Source organism: Schistocerca piceifrons, chromosome 4, assembly GCF_021461385.2.
Source record: "Schistocerca piceifrons isolate TAMUIC-IGC-003096 chromosome 4, iqSchPice1.1, whole genome shotgun sequence".
In the NCBI taxonomy this organism is placed as follows: Eukaryota; Metazoa; Arthropoda; class Insecta; order Orthoptera; family Acrididae; genus Schistocerca; species Schistocerca piceifrons.
In genome coordinates this window covers 59837953-59860509 of record NC_060141.1, presented here as the reverse complement: position 1 = coordinate 59860509, position 22557 = coordinate 59837953, and the positions used below count along the sequence as shown (strand labels likewise).

General features: G+C 41.2%; 1 protein-coding gene across 9 annotated transcripts in view; it reads left to right on the top strand.

The window, feature by feature from the left end:
* Window positions 1–20883, top strand: part of LOC124796383 (transcriptional repressor CTCFL) — a 149483-nt gene extending 128600 nt beyond the window's left edge. For all 9 annotated transcript variants that reach the window (XM_047260550.1, XM_047260549.1, XM_047260545.1 and 6 more), the window contains one exon: window positions 19113–20883. In XM_047260550.1, coding sequence (XP_047116506.1) covers window positions 19113–19190 — 78 coding nt within the window. In that variant the 3' untranslated portion in view covers window positions 19191–20883. The remainder of the gene's footprint in view (window positions 1–19112) is intronic.
* Window positions 20884–22557: the final 1674 nt, after the last annotated feature.

The window sequence follows — 22557 nt, the reverse complement described above, 5'->3', positions numbered from 1 at the left end:
AGTCTTTTTGAAAAGAGAGAGAGCTTATCTGTGCATAGCAGGTGATGTACAATGTCGTCAGCAGCTAGCCAGTGGTGTCTGCAAAATTGTAGAAGATCTGTCAGTTGCTTTTCTGGTGTGTGATCCACTTGGTAGTAATATTATTCATCTGTCACCTTTGCTTGGAAGCAACTGATACTAAACAGATTGAAGTCTGTGTAAAATTTCAATTCAACTTGTAGATTGTGAAGTTACAGTTAGTCTGTTTTACCACATGTGTAATATTTGCGAATTCAGTCTGGCAATTAATTTTCAGATATGGAAAACTGCTTAGCTGTTTTTTATAGTGACTGTTTATATTTTTCACTCATATGAAAAAAGGGTAATTAAGTTGCAAAAGAAAGATCCTAGAACATATTAGTTTTTGCAGCTTGCAATTTAGCGTAGCAGACAACAATCACTGCTCACTCAAAGTTTAATTCTTCTTCCTGTCGACCACCCCAACATCAGTATTAAGTCCATGCCGTGTTCGGCTTAGTTTTTATTTCAGTGCAACACCAGCCCACTATTCACAGCATAAACAAAAACTTACAGCTGCACCCCCCTCCCCTCCCCCGCCCCATTATTGGTATGGCTCCTGTTCACATAGCAATTCACTTCTGCACATTGCATTTATCAGAGTTATTACAAAGAATTATCATAAAATTAAAATTATTGCATGCTCAATAAACATGTTAACTGGAAATTCATGTTATAATAAAAGTTAAGCTTAGTGCACAGTAAACTATAGGATAAGATATCTGAACCAGAAAAGATACATACAAACTGAGAAAAAGAGAAAAAATAACACTAAAAATTTTCAGTGTCTTCGCATCGTGCCTGTCTGTGGGTGGGCTAACAGAGTACCTGGGGTTGCCTTTGTCCTTGTGGCAGCGTAGGAACAGCCTGTTGTAAGGGATGATTGCCTTCTCATTTTTGGCTGTAATTACATTGTTGGACACTTGATTGTCTTCCTGTTTTGCTAGTGTCCATATACCCATATATTTCCTATACAGTTTCTCTGGAGTAATCCTGACTGCTGGGTCTTCAATAATGTATTTGCTATTCCTCCTGCTAAGCACTCCATAGACTCAGTGGCTCAGTGTTAAACTGCCAGATTGCAAATCCAAAGGTCTCCGGTTTGATTCCTGGTCAATCCTAGGATATTTATATTGAATTTATCGCTTTTTTCATGATTGACAATGTTTGTTAAAGTGAAAAATGCTGAGTTGTGTCATGATTCAGAATCCATGATAACCTTTAGGTTCCACTGTAACTGGCTGCGTAAGTCAGTTCAAAGTTCAGAGGAAGGCAACTGCATACCTCCTCCAAGAGGACTATGCCTACAAAGCACTGCGGTGTTCAGAACATTCTTTGTATCGATGACTGCTGTAATTAAGCATTTTTAACATATCTAAATTTGGCATTTTACCTGTTACCTTACATCAGTATTCAAAATATCCAAGTTTTTGTTTGTGATACATACCTGCTCTTTCTCCTTCCGTGTACGAGGTGCATTCAAGTTCTAAGGCCTCCGATCTTTTTTCTCTGGACTGGAAAGAGATAGAAACATGCGCATTGTTTTAAAATGAGGCTGCGTTCATTGTCAATACGTCCCAGAGATGGCAGCACTGTACGGCAGATGGAATTTTACCGCCAGCGGCGAGAATGAGAACTGTTTTAAATACTTAAAATGGCGACGTTTTCCTTACTTGAACAGCGTGCAATCATTTTTTTTTTTCTGAAATTGCGTGGTGTGAAACCAATTGAAATTCATCGACAGTTGAAGGAGACATGTGGTGATGGAGTTATGGATGTGTCGAAAGTGCGTTCATGGGTGCGACAGTTTAATGAAGGCAGAACATCGTGTGACAACAAACCGAAACAACCTCGGGCTCGCACAAGCCGGTCTGACGACATGATCAAGAAAGTGGAGAGAATTGTTTTGGGGGATCGCCGAATGACTGTTGAACAGATCGCCTCCAGAGTTGGCATTTCTGTGGGTTCTGTGCACACAATCCTGCATGACCACCTGAAAATGTGAAAAGTGTCATCCAGGTGGGTGCCACGAATGTTGACGGACAACCACATGGCTGCCCATGTGGCATGTTGCCGAGCAATGTTGATGCGCAACGACTGCATGAATGGGACTTTCTTTTCGTCGGTTGTGACAATGGATGAGATGTGGATGCCATTTTTCAATCCAGAAACAAAGCGCCAGTCAGCTCAATGGAAGCACACAGATTCACCGCCACCAAAAAATTTTGGGTAACCGCCAGTGCTGAAAAAATGATGGTGTCCATGTTCTGGGACAGCGAGGGCGTAATCCTTACCCATTGCATTCCAAAGGGCACTACGGTAACAGGTGCATCCTACGAAAATGTTTTGAAGAACAAATTCCTTCCTGCACTGCAACAAAAACGTCCGGGAAGGGCTGCGCGTGTGCTGTTTCACCAAGACAATGCACCCGCACATCGAGCTAACGTTACGCAACAATTTCTTCGTGATAACAACTTTGAAGTGATTCCTCATGCTCCCTACTCACCTGACCTGGCTCCTAGTGACTTTTGGCTTTTTCCAACAATGAAAGACACTCTCCGTGGCCGCACATTCACCAGCCGTGCTGCTATTGCCTCAGCGATTTTCCAGTGGTCAAAACAGACTCCTAAAGAAGCCTTCGCCGCTGCCATGGAATCATGGCATCAGCGTTGTGAAAAATGTGTACGTCTGCAGGGCGATTACGTCGAGACGTAACGCCAGTTTCATCGATTTCGGGTGAGTAGTTAATGAGAAAAAAAAAAAATCGGAAGCCTTAGAACCTGAATGCACCTCGTATCACTCCCCTTCATTTCCTATGCAAAACGTTGATCAGGGATTTCTTTTACCACTATTTCCATTGCTTATACCTAAATTCCACATTGGAAAATATAGACTTGGCTCTTATAAATTTGGATGCTGTATTTCATTTTGCTGCTGCAGTTGTTATAAACACATTAATCTGTGTGAATAACTGATGATGGAGATATCAGCAAATCGCTTAATGCACTTCACTACATCTACATGCATACTCCGCAAGCCACCGTATGGTGCATGACGGAGGGTACACTTTACCACAGCTAGTCCCTTCCTTTCCTGTTCTACTCACAGATAGAACGAGGGAAAAATGACTGTCTATAAGCCTTCGTATGAGCCCTAATTTCTTGTATCTTATCTTAGTGGTCCCTACGAAAATGTATGTTCGTGGCATTAGGATCATTCTGCTGTCAGCTTCAAATTCTGATTCTTTAAACTTTCTCAGCAGTGTTCTTTGAAAAGAAAGTCTTCTTCCTTCCAGGAACTCTCACTTGAGCTCCCGAAGCATATCCATAACTCTTGCATGCTGATCAAACCTCTTGGTAACAAATGTAACAGGTTGACTTTGAATTGCTTCGATGTCTTCTTTCAATCTGACCTGGTGCGGATCCTGAAAGCTCAAGCAGTACTCAAGAATAGCATTCAATTTGCGGTCTCCTTTACAGGTGAACCACATTTTCCTAAAAGTCTCCCAATAAACCAAAGTCAACCATTCGCCAGCCCCACAACGATCCTCACATTCTTGTTCCATTTCATATTGCTTCACAACATGAGACCCAGATATTTAAACAACATGACTGTGTCAAATGGGACACTACTAATGCTGTATCCAAATATAATGGGTTTGTTTTTCCTACTCGTCTGCATTAACTTAAGTTTTTCTACATCAAGAGCTAGCTGCCATTCATCACACCAACTAGAAATTTTGTGTAGATCATCGTGTACCAACATACAGTCACTTATCTTTGACACATTCCTGTACACCACAGCATCTTCAGTGAACAATCACAGATTGCTGTCCATCCCGTCTGTCTGATCACTTATGTATATAGAATACAGCAATTGTCCTATCACACTTCTGTCGTGCACTCCTGATGTTATCCCTGTCTCTGTTGGTCACTTGCCGTTAAGGACAACATACTGGGTTCTATTACTTAAGACGTCTTCAAACCAGTTGCATATCTGGGAGCCTATTCCATATGTGCATACCTTCATCAACAGCCTGCAGTGGGGTAATGTGTTAAATGGTTATCAGCACTCTAGAAATAGGCAGTCTGCCTGGTGCTGTTCATTCATAGTTTGCAGTGTATCATGTGAGAAAAGAGCAAGCTGGGTTTCACTCAAACAATGCTTTTTAAAGCCATGCTGATTAGTACTTATCTCAGAATATGTTCTAGAATTCTGCAACAAACAGATTTTTAGGCTATTGGTCTGTAATTTTGCGGGTCCATTCTTTTACCCTTCATATACAGGATAAAGCAAAATTCGTGCACTCAGGCTTCGCGGCGCGATTCCTCACATGCCAGCGATAAAAAAATGTCTATCACAAAATCTCGTCCAGCAAATACATCCGGCAGAAAAAGGACGTTAAAGAGTGGCAATCTGGCAACGCTGTAACCACATGTATGGTAACTACCTCTGTCAGCACATATTAGTCAGGCTGTACAGTTGGTGCAGTGGATAGAGTTTCGGGTTTGCATTCAGGAGGTCGATGGTTTGATCCTGGGTTGAGGCATATGTTTTTTATTTGGTAAATGTAGCCCAGGTGGTATGGTATGTGGCATCTTAATCATCAACAGTGATTGCAGCGGGTCCTCTAGAAAACTTACATACTGCAGTTGTAGAAATGGAAGATTGGTCAGCTTTGAAAGAAGCCCTTTCCACGTTGTGGGCATGAATTTATTCGCTCCAATTCATCTACTAAATGCGAAACCTGTTTTCCTTGTACCCTCCTCCAACGGTCCTGTAGATTAGTACCAACTATTATTCTTGCCTCGTTCATGTCCATTACATTTCGTTAGGGCCTTATGTTATCAGTAGAACTAACAATGTGCTTTGCCAATAATGTCCAAACTTGGTTACTATTTGTATGTGTTATCATCATGATCTCATTAATTATGCCTTTCAACATTGAGTATGATAACTGCATGCTGTTTATTACGTGTCTCAATGCATTATTATTATTAATCTGTCGATGGGATTGTGGAAACATCACGTTTATTACCATTAGGGAAACAGTGTAATTCGAAACTGAACATTTCACAATTAGGGGTGTTGGGATGAATCATGCAGAACAATATCTGTCAGAGGGGTAACGCGCGTTCGGTGGAACAGAACGCAGGACTGATGGCGTGTTTAAACTGTATACGCTGTCCACCAGACAGGGACTAGTCACGAGCGGAGTAATGCACCTGTGAGAGACTCCAGTGTACATGCATAAACACATCGAATTTTCTCATTGTAAACCTCTAAACCAGTGTGGCAGACATATGGCATACACAAGTGATGAATATGTTGATATGCTTCTGGTCCTTGGTGCATCTGATAACCAGACTAGTGTTGCCGCTCATGAATATGCTGCTAGATATCCTCGGCGATGCCATCCAGATAAAAATGTGTATTGTCGTCTGGAGCTGCGCCTTCGGGAGTCAGGTTCTCTCCTTTGCGTGACAATGCTCGTCCACAGACTTGCCGTACTCCAGCTACTGAGGAAGCTATTCTGGGGGTCATACACAAAGAACCTCAGCGAAGTACATGTAGAGCAGAAAGGCAGCTGCGTGTCTCGCAATGCACAGTCATTAACGTGCTGCACGAGCACAGGCTGCACCCCTATCATTATGCTTTCACGCAACACCTGCATCATACAAATCACCATCACACCATCAGCGAATGCAATTCTGTGAATGGTTCCAACAACAACAGGAAGGCAATGATGACTTCTTGAATACTGTAATATGGTCAGATGAAGCAGCAGTCCCTCGGGGGGGGGGGGGGGGGGGGGGGGGGCTTCAATATGCACAATGCCAGCCATCGGTGTGAGGTTTAACTCGCATGTCACCCACGACTGTGGGTATCAAGTTCGCATTCGTATCAACGTCTGGGCCGGAATATTGGATGACAGGTGTTTGGACCCCTACATATTGCCTGGTTGGATGACTGCTTGAAGGTATCATGCATTCCTCTTAAACTATCTGCCTGATACGCTGGAAGATGTTCCACTACATGTTCGGCAGAAGATATGGTTCCAACATGATGATGCACCTCCGCACTCTGGAATTAATGTGCGACAGTATTTGGGCATAACATTTCCAGGGAAATGGCTTGGACATGATGTCCAGTTGTATGGCCACTGTGTTCACCTGATTTAAATCCCCTGGATTTCTTCATGTGGAGACACCTGAAGGAGCGTGTGTACTCTTCTCTGCCGACGAATGTGGAAGAATTGGTGGCACGTGTTCATGCTGTTCTTGTTACTGTTGACACAGCTTTGCTGCGAAAGGTCCAGAGCTGTATGATCTGGCAGGTAGTGCAATGTTCAGACGTACAGGGAGGCTGCTTTGAGCATCTGTTGTTCTGAGGACAATGTATTCTGTTGTGAAGGTCATGAGGTCATTAATATGGACATTATTATTGTCACTGGTTGCTAATATGCGACTTCCGAGCACCCATATTACATGTAGTATAAATGACAAGTAGATGTTGTGTTATTGTACTGTGCTATCATCTTTAGCATCTCGAAATTGATATTATTTTTGTAGTTATTCTGTCCTATGACATGTCATTTGTTTCAACTCTGTATTTCTTATTTGTCTAACCATGTATTTGTTATGTTTAGTGTTGTAAAATGTTGTAAATTTAGGATACATGTGAGCTAAGAAACGGTGTATATTACAGTATGAAATGTCAGAATGAAATTAGCTAATAAAAAAAATGCACCCCCACCCAGGATCGAACCCTTGGTCTCCTTCATGCTAACCCAAAACTATATCCACTGCACCAACTGTACAGCACAACTAATATATACTGACAGAGGTAGTTGTCATACATGTGGTTACAGTGTTGCCATATTGCCACTCTTTAATATTCTTTTTCTGCCAGATGTACTTGCCAGACGAAATTTTGTGAGACATTTTTTTATCGCTGGCATGTGAGGAGTCACGCTGCGAAACCTGAGTGCACGAATTTCGCTTCACCCTGTATACAGAAGTCACCTGTGCTTTTTAAAGTCACTTGGCACTTCATGCTGGTTGAAAGATTCGTGATAAATGCGAACTAAGTAAGGGGCCAATGTCGTAGAGTACTCTTTGTAAAACCGAATTGGGATTCCATTGCAGTTGTTTCTCTGTGCCAGGGATACTTTTTACTGTCATCCATTCGGGACACGTTACGTTGGTCAAACAAAACTATTTTAAAAATGAAGCCTGATACAATTTAAACTGAATTTATTGTTGTAAAGTGGGAAAAGGTGATTCGTATAGTCAGTTTTTTTCAAAGAGAAGCAAGGAGTCAATAACATTGTTGAGATGTAGACTTGACTCACAGCTGCTTTCTGTTTGAGGACATAAATACTTTTGAGGTGTATGTTTGAAACCTTGAAAAGTGTAAAACATTCAGCCATTAATATTCACAAATGTTCCAATGACAAATATGTGCTTCAGATGAACACAAGATGCTTGAAATTTCATCTGGAATTGCTGCTGCTTTGAAAGCAGAGGGTAATAATGGAAGAAGCATAGCAAAAGATATTGATGTGGAAGAAGACAAACTAAACCAGATACAAAGATTAATGAAATTCCGGCACCTACCTAATATCCTGCATCCTTTTCCTGCTACAGTGTCCATTGCCTGGTAATAATTGAGGTAATTTTTGTTAATGTTGTAATGTGTCAGTATATATTAGATATCATTCATATCTGCAGTGGAGGCAATGATTTTTCTCCTCTCGAGTGAATAAGAACAGTGCAAATACTAAAACTGTCATTTCATTAGTTAAACAATGTGAATCAAATATATCATTTTTTATTGTAGATAGTGCAAGACAAATTATATCTACATCATTTGTAATTCTAGTATTCTGAAATTACCTTAAAATAATTGGATACATTGCACCATTCAATCCTAAGTAATGTCCAATTGTGTATTCTTCCACCCTGTCTGTGGAAGCAGTAACTTGCACACCAGTTACACTGATTTCCTTTCGTCATGAATTTTTTTCTTCCTTCACAGTATTGGCAATTATCAAACATGTTGGTAAACTATGATATGTAGAGTGATATTTACTTCAGCATGCCCAATTGAAGGTATTGCGCTTAAATGTTTTGTCACTGGTCATGGCTTCCTCTTCAGTTTTGCACTTTGTGCTTACAACCCTCAGGGATTCAGCCTTCATTTGCTGAGTGTGGGCTTGGCGACCCATGGGTTCCTGAGCTGGGGGATTGGTAAGCACTGCCAGTCCTCTGTTGCCGTGAGCTCTGGGCATGCTGAGCATTGTGTGTCTCAAGGAATGGCGATATCTTGGCTTGACCGCCCAGATCGCGAGGATGGATTAAACCTCTGGGCCAAAAAAAAAAAAAAAAAAAAAAACCACCTGAATCTCAAGGTGTGCTGCATGCTGAGGAGATGCATTGCTGAGGAGATGCATGGCTGTTGTGTTGGAACAGTCACTAATGGGGAACCAGCTACACCTCAGTTTTATAAGGCTTACCAGGTGTGTGGGGCTCTGTCTGGGTGGACTTTTAGTTCCCTAGCTGCTCTTGGGACCAAACTGGATCCTGTGACTTTTAATTTTACACCTCCCAGTGGGATGGGTTGGCCGCTGGTAGGCACCAGCACACAACGTAAAAGAGGGCTCGGGTAGCCAGCCCTCCAGACATGGGAGTAAATAAGAACGAAGCAGTAAAGAGTAACAGAACACAGGCTGGTAATCAGATTGTGTTTTAGTAATAAAAGGGAAAGAATGAAGTTTCAAGAAAGTCTCACCTTTCTACATTCAGAAGAGCTTAGGAGGAATTGCCTGGATACTAAAATCTGTGAAACAGTTGCAGAATGGGATGCTGTTTGATGAAATATCCAGTTCCCAACAAGCTGTTAACCTGCAGAGAGCTAAGTGCATGGGGAGTATGCCATCAACACAGAACTCCACAGCACCTTGAACTTGTGTCATGTAGGGACCTTGTTGATATTCCTATAGAAGAATTTAAGAGTGAGTAGGCTCAGGAGGGAATGTTGGTATTCAGAACATTATGTAAAGGGTGGATGGAGACCTGGTGAAATCTGACTCTTCGTTTTTACCTTCAGTACCAGCAAACTCCCAGGGAATGTCAAGGCAGGCATTCTTTGCCTAAACGTATGACCATATGTCCCAAACCCAGTGCCCTGTTTCAAATGCCAGCATTTTGGACATACAACCCTAGGGTGTAAGGGAGAAGTGACTTGGGGCAACTGTGGTAAGGCCGCTCATGAAGAACTTGGTTGTTCGTCTCCTGTCAAGTGTATAAACTGCTCTGCAGATCACTCTGTTTGGAGTGGGGACTGGCGAATCTTTCTAGAGGAATGCAAAGTACAGGAAATAAAAACAACAAAGTATATCCCCTCTGATGATACCTAAAAGATCTCCAAGTCCATGCAGCCCTCACATTTGTTACATCTTTTGCATCAGTCCTTCAGAAGCATACTCCAAAAACTGATGCATCTACACAAACGGAGGTTGTGAGCATCAGCACTAACAACTAATAAGTCAGTGTACTTGCAAGGCAGCAAGTGTTTCAGAGCCTATAGCCTCCCCCACCCCCTCCCCCCTAGACCAACATGGAAGAGCCCCAGGCACCTCCAACAGCTGAGGCTGTTTAGATGCCCAGTACAGTGATTACCACTCCTACTCCAGCTCCAGCAAAGCCCTCAAAACAGAGAAAAGCAGCATCAACAGGTAAAATCAAACAGTAAACCTTCGGACCATATTGATGTGATTCTACCTGATGTTACCTATGACTCTTACCTTGAGCTTATGGAGTATGAGGTATGTGTCGGGCAGTCATCTTGCCCCAAGGCTGAACCTCCACCTGCTGCAGTCGCCCCACCCCAGTGCTACCCCCCATGATAGATGGCTCCCATATTACAGTGGAAATTGCAGGATTTTGGGGGACATCTGTAGGAACTTTGTCTACTGTATCAGGGTGGATCTCTGTGTCTGTGCCTCCAGGAGACTATTTTCAGTCAGACACCCCTGAGCTACGAGGCTATGTACTCCACAAAAAGGATGACACGAGTGGAGAGAGTGCTAAAGGAGGAGTAGGTATTTTCGTCAGTAACGACTAAACTCCTCCCTTCTCTCCCCTACAAGCAATTTACAAGCAGTTGCAATATCAGTGCACGTCCATCATCCATTGACAATATGTTCCTGCCCCAGTATGATGTGCTTGACAAAGTGTCTCTCTGTACACAGTATGCTTTGGGACTTTGTAGCTACGTGCCCCAGGGGTAGAGCAGTTGAGAGGCTTCTCTTGTCACCATGCCCATATTTGCTAAATACAGGACCGAACACGCACTTGTGTGCTGCAGCTGGGTTGTTCTCTGTCATCAACCTCTTGCTTTACCGTCCAGCCCTTGCTCACACTGTTCACTGGGAAGTACTTGATGACTGGACACTTTGTAGTGAGCTACCCCAGTTTGAACATTGTGTCAGTGTCGAGGAATGGGTGGATAATATCATCAAAATGATCCATTTCGCCGCTGAAGCACCCATTCCACAGTCCACAGGACAACTGAAGAGGCAGCCTGTCCCCTGGTGGAGCAATGACTGCCACTCTGCAATCAGGATTAGGAATGTGGCTGTGCAAGGGTGGGTCAACTACAGAGAATCTTGCAGCCTTTGGGTGGCAAGGGCAAAATGTCGCCATATTATTTGAGAGAGCAAGAAGAGACCATGCCAACAGTTCCTGAACAGCATTAATTGTTTCATGAAGTGTTCTGTTGTATGGGAGACCATCAGCAGAACTTCTGGCAGAGGAGGGAGGTGTCCCATGGCTGCTATAATGGGCAACAGCAGTCTCCAAACCAGCCTGCGAGACATTGCCCAGCCTATGGCGGCCTGTTTTGCCATAGTTACTGCAACAACCTGTGTGGATTGAGGTTTCCAGCACCACAAAGCGGTTGATGAGAGGAGTGGTTTGGACTTCTGCTCCACCACTGATGAGGATTACAACTGCCCATTTTCCTTGTGGGAGCTGGATTCTACATTGTCTGTGGCTCATGACACATCCCCTGGTCATGACAGAATCCATTACAGTATGCTATGGCACCTCACAAGGCAAAAGAAAGATATCTTCCTCGCACTTTTTAGTGCCATTTGGGCATCATATCACTTTCCTGACTTGTAGCATGAGGCACTTTTAATTCCTCTTTTAAAACCTGGGGGTAGTTACTGTAGTGTTGCCCTCACTAGTTGTGTGGGACAGACCTTGGAGCAGATGGTCAACTGCCAACGTATGTGGCTCTTAGCATCCAGGCAACTCCATAGTCGCTTCCAGTGTGGCTTCAGGAGGTATCGCTCCACCTTTGATAACTTGGCCCTCATGGAGACGGCTATACAACAGGCTTTCCTGCATCCTGCACCAGCATCACCTTCTAAGTATGTTTCTTGACCTCGAGAAGGCCTGCAATACTACTTGGAGGCATCTTATCTCCGAGCAGCTTCACAAATGGGATTTTCGTGGATGTCTTCCCATTTTTATTCGGTCCTTTTCTCTCGCCGTGGTATTTTTGATATTGAGCCAGTGACATTCTATCTGCTTTCTTTGAGCTGCAGAACAGTGTCCATCAAGATAGTGTTTTAAGGGTGACTATCTTTGCCATAGCTAATAATACCATTATGTCAGTAGTGAAAAGTCCTGTACAGTGTTCTTTGTTTGCCGGCCGGTGTGGCCGAGCGGTTCTAGGCGCTTCAGTCTGGAACCGCGCGACCGCTACTGTCGCAGGTTCGAATCCTGCCTCGAGCATGGATGTGTGTGATGTCCTTAGGTTAGGTAGTTTTAAGTGGTTCTAAGTTCTAGGGGACTGATGACCTCAGATGTTAAGTCCCATAGTGCTCAGAGCCATTTTTAGATGGTCTTTGTTTGGGGATGACTTCTCTGTGTTTTGCTCTTCTTCAAGCCGTGCAACAACAACATGTCAGTTGCAGCTAATCGATCAACATGTAGATGAATGGATGTGGAAGAGTGGTTTTAAGTTTTCAACCGAGAAGTCTGTTTTTGTTCTTTTACACAGTTCTCATTCCGTTTTAAACTTTTATGAACTGAGAATGAGGGACACTGTTCTTAATTTCAAAGACACGATGAGGTTTCTGGGTCTCATATTTGACTGTAAACTTACATGGTTGCTACATATTAAGGATCTGAAAAAATGGTCCCTTAAGGCTCTAAGTATTTTGAAAAGTCTTTCTCCCAGTACATAGGGAACCGACAGGACTTGTCTGCTCTAGTTTTGCAGAGCTTTTGTGTGTACTCAGCTAGATTACGAGTGCACGGTTTGTGGGCTGTGAAACCCTCTATTTAAAGATGTTGGATGTGGTTTACCATAAAGGGATTCAGTTGGCCACTGGGGCATTCAGAACAAGCCCATACCAAGCTTCTGTGCAGAGGCTGATGAACTGTCACTTCACATTAGATGACTGACAGGCATATAAAACATGTCCACACCATGCGCAATTGCATACCATACTACTGCTCAGCCTCTCCAATGGAAAGGCTTTTTTGTAACCAGCAACAAGCAATGAGGCCCTATGAGATTTGTGCAAGGGATTGCCTTTTAAAGATGGGTGTGGCCGGTCTTTATGTTTTACATTGAGGTTATAGCAGATTTCCACCTTGCCTCTTCCAGAGGCCCAGACTTATTTTAAACTTGACCAATTTTGAGAAAGACTGTAAACCAGATTTTACATTTCAATCTCTGTTTTTTAACATTTTAGATATGCATCACAGTTTCACATTAGTGTACAATGGAATTCCCTTGGCTGCTCTGTAATGTTCCCCGACCATGTCACCAGGATTCGCCTTCATGATGAGTATACTGTTTTCTCGGCGGAGCTCCATGAGGTACTCAAGGCACTGGAGCAGATGCGACGTATTCAAGGCAAATGGTTTCTCATCTGCTCTGATTCCCTTAGTGCCTTACAATCATTACAGAACACATATCCAGCTGAGAAATTGGCCCAACTGATGTGTGACCAATTATACTTGCTCCAGTGGCAGCAAAAGCCAGTGTCATTCTGCTGGGTGCCAAGGCCTGTGGGGATACAGGGAAATGACTGGCTGATCGGGCTGCCAAGGAGGCCTTTAGAAGACAGGATGTGGAACAGTGTTCTATTACCCTGCAGGCTGTCATTTTTGCACTACATTGGAAGTTCATGCAGTTGTGGGATAAGGAATGGCAGGCAGTAGTGGACAACAAACTGCGGTTGGTGCAGTCAACTATCTGGCCATGCCATTCTTCCTGCCTGTTGCTCAGGCGGGATGAAGTGAGCCTCACACGTCTTCAAATTGGGCGCTGCCCTCTTCCTCGCGGCCTTTCAATACGGCAAGATGATCCCGCGTTTTGTGATGTTCGTTGTGTGCAACCCTCTGTACACTGTATTTTAACAGAGTGCATTTTATACCATGCTGCAAAGGCAGAAGCAAATATTGGAGGGGATATGCCCTCTATTTTAGCTGACGGTGAGGCGAGTATGAGAAGTTTTAAAGTTTTGTGATGTGTCTAAACTTTCAGGCTAGAGGTTTTAGTGTGCTGGAGAGTAGCTACTTCATTCTTTTTTAGTCTTGTGGTCAGCCAGCCACATCTATCTGCTATATTGTTTTAACTCCTTCTACAACTTTCTTCCTGTTTAGTTAATGTTTTACTATTGGCATGATACTTCGTTTTGTGCTTCCGTGTGAGTGCACACAGTTTCCCACATTTTGTTACTCTTAGTTTCCGTGCTTTTTTATATTTTTGTGTCGGTACAAAGTGAAAAGTTTTGCAAGTCTTATGGCTCTTAATATCATTTACCTACTGTGACATCCTGATAGAAAATCTTCAGTAGCAGTAGCAATATTATGAAAAGGAAAGATGCTACTCACCATATAGCAGAGATGCAGATAGGCACAACAAAAAGACTCTCACAATTAAAGCTTTTGGCCGTTAAGGCTTTCGTCAACAATAGACAAAACACACACACACACACACACACACACACACACACACACACACACACCAGCTTTTCCCTGCAATACATCCTACTTTCCCGTAACCCTCCTGGTCTCAACCTTTGTTAGTCACTGTACTCACCCATCCAGCCCCTTCCCTCTTCCCATTCCAACACTACACAGCCTTCATTCCACCACCAAACCCATTACCTTTATGTCTCTCCATTTCCACTACTTCCCCCCAGCCCCTTCCCTCCCCTCTGTCTAACCTGCAGCACTTCACTGTCTGCCACTCCCACCATACTATCCCTCCACCCCCCCCCCCCCCCCCCCAGCCTCCTCCTTACCACCACCCAGTTGACATTCCCATCATGCACTTGTGCTGCTGAGACTGCAGTTGTCGTCTATTGTTGACGAAGGCCTTAATGGCTGAAAGCTTTAATTGTGAGTGTCTTTTTGTTGTGCCTATCTGCAACTCAGCATCTCCACTATATAATGAGTAGGAGCTTTCCTTTTCATGATATTTTTGCATTCCATCCTGGATTTTTCAGTAGCAGTAGTTCAGTTATGTGCAATAATATTAATTGAAGTGGAGCAATTGGGTTGGGAGTGGGAGAGGGGGATTCTCAGTTCAGGCTTGATTTTCATTAACACCAAATGAATGCACATCTGTCGGTTTGATGATACAGGATGGAGTTTCCCTCTTTGCAACAGTCTGCAAATATTGTTGATGTCATCACAAACTTCCATTTGTAGCCGTAATAAGTAATTGAAGTGTATACAAAAGTGACTGTTTAAATGTTAAGACAGATTTTAACTGCTTGACTGCATTTTTTTTGAGCAAAGTTGATGATAGAGACTGATTTTAATGTGGGAACAACCATTTTACCCAAGGTTTTCATGAAGTATATCACGTTACTCTGGTATACAAAGTGGAATGAGTTGGAATAATGTTAGAAATTGTTTTACAAATTTACTTGGAATAATACCATGGTGGGACACTTGCAAATGTTTTCATAAAAATGACTTACTTACTTCATTTTTCTTCTTTTTGCCACAGACGCCCTGATCCCAAAGCTACACATTATATTTATATACAAAAAGCGCATGCATTGTGTTTCATTCCACTGATATTTATTGGAACCAATGTTTGGCTTATTAGGTCATCGTCACATAACAGTGATTATTATCCATAACGATTGTCAGTATTATAAGCCACAAGCCAGTTTGTAATAACTAACAAAACTGCACATTTTTCACCCTTAAATGTAAAATTGTCATACCAAGAAGTGTTAGAAGAACCAACAGACAAACTATATTCATTTATTATTACTACTCAAAGAGAAAGGAAAATTTTCATTTGTTATCACTAGTTCTTACAATACTGGCTATGAAAACATAAACCTCACTCTGTTTCTCTAAAATGTACCTCGAATTGCTTTATATATACGATTTTGTGACTGAAGGTTATTGCTTCTGTAGAAAATGCATAATTTACTTTCACCTAAAATGGAATCAGTAGGACAAACCAGCCTTGGAGAATGTTAATTTTCACCATATTTGAGTCCCACCAATTATAAAGACACTGTTAATTGGTGAAAGAGAGGGGAAGGAGAGGGTGGGGGAAGAAACAAATCATAAATAGACGTAGCATTAATGGATCAGTAGTCACAAACAGTGGAAGGGAAAAGTGTGTGCATGTGTGTGTTTGTTTGTGTGTGTGTGTGTGTGTGTGTGTGTGTGTGAGGGGGGGGGGGGGGATAAATGTTAGAAAAGATGTAGCATTAACAGCAGCTACATCTAGGTTCCATCAAACTGCTCAGCTTATTAATAACTGTGTTAATGTCTAAGATACTTTCCCTTTAATATTGTTTGTATATTCTTTTAACATTCCGTGTAGTGAGGGTTGGCTGTAGCATATTTGGGATCAAATTTGAGCACCAGTTGCCCTTTTATTTTCATTTATGATTACCATGACCAGTTTCGGCAACCGAGGCCATTTTTCAGGAGTTATATGAGAACTCTCATGTCAGTAACCAGTCTCAGTCCCGTAACCACTGAAAAATTGCCTTGTTGGATGAAACCAGTTGTGATGATCACAAATTTAAAAAAAAGTGCAACTGGTGCTGTCATTTGATCTCAGTTTATACCTCAGCTTAAAATGGGGACACATGCGTGTAGGCAATGCTACTGCCATTCCTATTCTTGTTACTTGATGTTTGTAACACGATGCTATAGCATTGCCACATCTAACATCAGTTGCCCCTTGGTCGAGGCTCAGACAGCAGGAAATTGGATGCAGACATGGGCAGGAAGTGTTATTGCCAGTGACAGTTAAATAGGATACCAGCAGTGCGCAGCACATCTGGATCTTAACTCCGCAAGCCACCATATTGTGTGTGATGAAGAGCTCAAAGCGTACCAGTTTCATTTTCTCCCATTTATTCATGGGTGGTACACCTTTAGACTTGCAGTTACCATATAAAATTAGAATTATTCATAGTTTTCCTGCTTCTGTGTATACATCTGAGGGTGGATAGATATTAGACGTTCTTTTGAAAGCAAATTACATAATAATAAATAATTGCTCTCCTTACAAACTCAAACGTGGTCCCTCAGTTGGTTGTATGGTAGGGTTGAATAATGTAACTTAATATTTGCAGTCATTCTACATCATTGGTTTCAAAGGATCTAAAATAAGTAAAAAACACATGACGTATCATAAATTGTCTTTATTCGGTTTGACACAGGCGTAGCTTCAAATTGGTATTGCTAGTAACTGAGGATTAACAGGTCACCTTATTTTTAATGGCTTCATGCAATGCCCCATAAAACCAAATACAAAACAAAACAAAGGTTGAAGATACTTTGTATGTAGGACTCGAAGATACTGGGTATCTTTGAACTTCACGATCATGAATATAAAGGAGGACATAAAGCATTGTTCCATTCAGACTTAAGCTTTGGCCATAAACTAATCGAATCAAAGATATTAAAAACTGTAACACACAGGAACCTGCTACAACGTACATGCCATTTGGCTTCTCCCACCCAACACCAATCCCTCGGAACTGCGGAGATGGGAACTTGCACTCCAGGTTCCCTAGGATCCTGCTACAACGTACATGCCATTTGGCTTCTCCCACCCAACATCAATCCCTCGGAACTGCGGAGATGGGAACTTGCACTCCAACACATCCTTTCATCCCGCCATCCCCCTGGACTGAACTTACATTAACCAACCTCACTCCCATTTACACTTCAGTCTTCTCTTTTTTCCCTCTCCTCTTTAGCCATTCATGCATCTTTTCATCCTATATAATTGTGTTTATCTTATACTATATACCTCTTTACTTCTGTATGCATTCTCTTTGGTTTGAAGCTGGAACAGTACTTAACAGTAGAATATCTTTGGCTTCCCTCTGACAACCATGCCTCCATCCTTGCTACGCTCCCTGTCTACCTTTCCCTGTTGCTTCATAACCTGGGTTGTGAGTAACTGAATCCACTTTCCCTTCTTCCCCTTTTTCCCCTCTCTCCTCCCTGATGAAGGAAAAAAGTTCCAAAAGCTAGGAGTGTAAATTTTCTGTTCTGTTTTGTGTATCTTTCGGCTGTACTGAGCTGAGGTAAGTACTGGCCAGCCCCTCTATCTCTTTGTTAGATTAACAAACTTGACTGACATAATTGACACAAGTTACAAACTTCACGACTCCTTGGGTTTCAGCAACTATTTAGAGCCATGGCAGTATCAAAGTTATGCATATGAAAATTTAGTTAAAAACAATTACAAGCTTACTGCTTCCTGGGATCTTGGATTCCATAAGATTAGTGCAAATGTATCTTGTAGACTGTGATTTGACATATGATGAGTTGCATATTCTGTATGCATGTGCTGCCATCTTTTACACATTTTTCGTCACACTTGTCAGTTTGATTATAATCAACTGTTAGTTATTAAAACAGCAAAAGTCATTCTCAGTGAACAGTAATGTTTTTCAGGTTCATAGTAACCATTTACAGTTTTGGATCTACACATATGCAGAACATGTTTCTGTTCCAGCTGTTGGTGTTCATAATGTATACATCTACCTACCAAGTGGTGGCAGAACACACATATAAAAGAAGGTTATAATTACACAAGCTTTCGGTGCTAGTGGCTCCTTCTTCAGGCAGAAGGTTTGATGTGGAAGAAAGAGGGGTAAAGGAAAAGGACTGGAGAAGTCTAGGAAAAGGCGTAGGTTTCGAAAAATCAGCCAGAAGCACGGGTCAAGGGAGACTTACCAGATGGGATGAGGACGAAAGACAGACTGTTGGGGACTGCACCAAATGAGATTTCAATTCTCTCGCAAATCTCATCCAGTGCGGTCCCTAACACCCGTCTTTCCTCCTCATCCCGTCCGGTAAATCTTCCCTGACAAGTGGTTCTCTGTGACTTCCCCAAAATCTACACCTTTTCCTAGACCTCTCCAATCCTTTTCCTTCAGCCATCTTGCTTCCCCTTCAACCCTCCTGCCTGAAGAGGGAGCCACTGGCTCCAAAAACTTGCCTAATTATAACCTTTTATGTGTGTGTTCTGCTGCCACTTGGTGAGTAGATTTTTTGTCTATCCAATTACATTATTTTGTCAAAAATTGATTGTTTTCATTGTCATAATTTATAAATCCCGTGACATGTACAATTTTTGTGTCTCCCAGTAGAAACTTGCAGTTGTATTTTCCAAGTCACTCAGACTCTACCTGTTGCTTTTCCCGTTTCTTGATCCCAGTTTATTTTTTAAACTATTTTCTTCACATCAGTACCATGTTGTAAGGTAATTATAGTATTGGTTGATGCAGCAGTTTTCATGTATGTTGTAGGACATTCCTTTCAACAATTATTTATTATATGAGTTGCTTCGATTGATTTGATACAGAGAAGAGAAACTCTAAACAGTTCAGCAATGTAGGAATTAACTAATTTCTGCCAGATTTCACTTTTTAAAGTTTTATTGCTTCAGAATCTTATTAAATGTGCCATTGCATCCAGAAACTTTGCTTAATATTCTTTTTTATTTCATATTTTTCCTAGGACGAGCCAGATGGTGAGGATGATGACGATGATAATACCAAGACAACGATTCAGCTTCTGGAAGCAATACGTCAGTAAATTGTGATACGTTATTTATATACATATATATGACTGTGCATTATGATCAGTACAATCTGACACTTTACTGTGCAGAAGGTGGCTGTTTGATGAAACACATTCCCAAAGAATGTCAGAACAATAAGCAGCAGAAGCTGCTGTTTGACTTCTGTGGTTAATTGGACATTTCTGAACAGTGGATCCGCCCTTTAATGTAAATAGTGTAGTTGCCATGTACATATTAATGTTCAGAGTGTCAATTCTAGCATTCTATTGTGACTATAGCTTTTTTTTTAAATATTCGAATGGATATAATGTACAAATATCAAATGTTTAAAACATTTGTAAATCGGACAGAATTTTCTACAGCATGTTCTGGTTTATCCAGACTGTGCAATAGCAGTTCTCTATGAGAAATACTACTAATGTTATAACAACATACTTGCAGAAGTACTTGTTATGTGTATAGTCTTAGTGAGTTATCAGCTGCATGAATTGTGAATGTCATAGTTTTCTTTATTTATACATTTTTGTCACAGACAATGACATATTTAAAATCTGCCAGTGCTTGTTTTGCTCTTTTCACATCCAGAAGTAATATGTTCTGTACTGAGAAAGAAGGAATGGGCTGTGAGTCACTTTCATCAAGAAACTGGAAATAATTTTATTTCCTAAAACTGCATAAACATATTAATTGCTTCAATTTTTAAGTGCAAAGATGTTTGTTTGTATGTTCAGTTAACGGTAATTTTTACCATGTAAAAAGTTACTCTTTTTTCTGTGATTATTTCACTTTATTTTGTATAACTGCAACAACTCTTGTGCATATTCTCATCATTGTGGTACGTAAATGTTATGCATAAGTTTGTCAAAGAAAGACCATCAGATGTAATTTTTTTAAAGATAAATCAATCTTTTGACTGCCATCAGTACCAAAGCTCTGTAGTTTGCAGTATGAAAGGTGTAAAATATTTTCATGTCATAAATATGTTCCAAGTAAGATAGGGACTACCTCCCAGGCACCATTGGACACACTATGCAAAAGCTGTTCAAATTTTGAACAGAAACACTACTTAACATATAAGAGTTGCGTGTGTGTGTGTGTGTGTGTGTGTGTGTGTGTGTGTGTGTGTGTGTGTGTGTGTGTTTGAGAGGGGGAGGGGGGGAAGAGGTACAGAAGAAATTATTCTAAAAGGAGTATGGAAATGTTTGTGATCCTATACTCAAATAAAAAGCATGAAAATGGCTGAAGATTCTGTAATATGTAATGCAAAATGTGAAGATTTTGTCATGATGTTTCTACTCTAAATGGAAGTAAATTAGCTATGTTTGAAGGAACATGTATGTAAATTATTGTGAAATTAAGAATCAAAAGATAAATATTGATCTGTTTTGTGAAGACACTGTGATAAATTAATTATGCTCTTACCATATCATGATATTGTACACTTTCAGATATTTTCTTTCATTAATCTTGATGGCTGCCAAAATATTGACCAGTTTTAACTTGTCATTTAACCTTACACCTTTCATATGTATTGTAATACGTCTTTTGTTTCTGACAGATCACACGATTTCTGTAAATGTACCTGTTTCGTCTTTGTGGAGATATTTGTTATGATGATCACATCTGTTGCAGCGATGAGAGAAATATGCAGTATTTTGGGGAAAAATACAAAATATAATAAGAAAAATGCTCATTCTCTGACTCCGAATAAATTGTTTCATTGTTTTAAGAATATTCATTTTTTAATCTATTAAGTTGGTACACTAGCTGATAAAAAGTATCCGGATACCCCTATATAATGCAGAATCAATCACTAGATGTCAGGCACTAGGTAAGTAGCATTGCTTTGTCAATAGAGAAGTAGGAACAGCAGAATGAATCAGTCAGGAGAGCTCAGTGACTTTGAATGTAGACTAGTTATTGAATGCCAACCATCAGAGACATTTCAGCCATTCTAAAGCTGCTGAAGTTGACTGTTGTTGATATTACTATGAAGTGGAAACATCAAGGGGCAACCACTGTTAAACCAAGAGTAGGCGGACCTCGTGTACTGACAAACAGGGACCATAGAGCATTGTGGAAGTTGGTTGTAAAAAATCACATGAAATCAGTGGAAGGAATTCCCTGAGAGCTCTTAAATGATACCAGCAGTCTAACTAGCACAATGACTATGTATAAGGAGTTAAAAAGAATGGGGTACAGTGGTCAAACAGCTCCTCATGACTACACATTTCTGCAGGCAGTACAAGCAATACTTGAAGTGGTGTCAAGAGCAATACCACAACACAGTGAATGACTGGAAATGAGTGATTTGTAATGAGTAATTACGCCATATGCTGTGCCAAGCCAGTCAAAATGTTTGGATTTGCTGAATGCCTGGAGAATGTTACCTTCCATCTGATGTACTGTCCACGGTAAAGTGTGGAGGAGACTGATGTTAAGGTATGGAGGTTGTTTCCCACAGTTAGAATGTAGTCCCATTATTGAACTTAAGACAATACTAAATGCAGAAGGATATACTGAACACATTTTATTGTGTTGTGTACTGTGCACAGTAGAGTAACAGTTTGGCAACAATGATTGATTGTATCAGCACAACAGTGAACCCTGTCATAAAATAGCATGTGTGAGTCAGTGATTTGTGGACAGTTAACATTCCTGAAATGGACTGGCCTGTCCTAAGTCCCAACCTGAACCCAATGGAACAACTAGGGGATGAGTTAGACATGGATGTACTCCAAATTATGTCCACTAATAAGTGTCCGGGTGCTTTTCATCAGGGAGTGTATGTGAACCCTCTGTTTTACTAAATTACAGTGCAGATTCTGTATTTTGGTCTATTTTCTTGTAATGAGATTTCTGTGATCCCTCAGCCCTTTTCCTTCTTTACTTCCCAATGAATAAAAGGATGGAAGAAGATTAGAGTTTAGTGTCCCATCAACAAGAGTTCATTAGAGATGGAGCACAAGCTCAGGTTAAGGAAGGACAGGGAAGAAAATTGTCCGTGCTCTTTCAGTGGAATCATCCCACCATTTGCCTTTAGCAATTTAGGGAAATCATGGAAAACGTAAATTGGGATGGTGAGTTGGTCATTTGAATGATTGTTCTCTCAAATGCAATCATAGTGTGATAACCACTCCACCATCTTGCCCCATCCCAATGAGCAGTTGGATTTCTTGGCACAGTTGTTTTTAATAGACATGGCATACTAAGTCACTGTTTTCAAAATATTATAGATCAGTTTGAGAATACTGGAGAACATATTTGTTGTAATCTCTCATAAATGGAACTATTACATGACTGGAATGATCGATTGGATATAATTTTCTTCTTAGGATGTATCAATTGCATTATTTGAGATGCATAAAAGTACTGAACTCT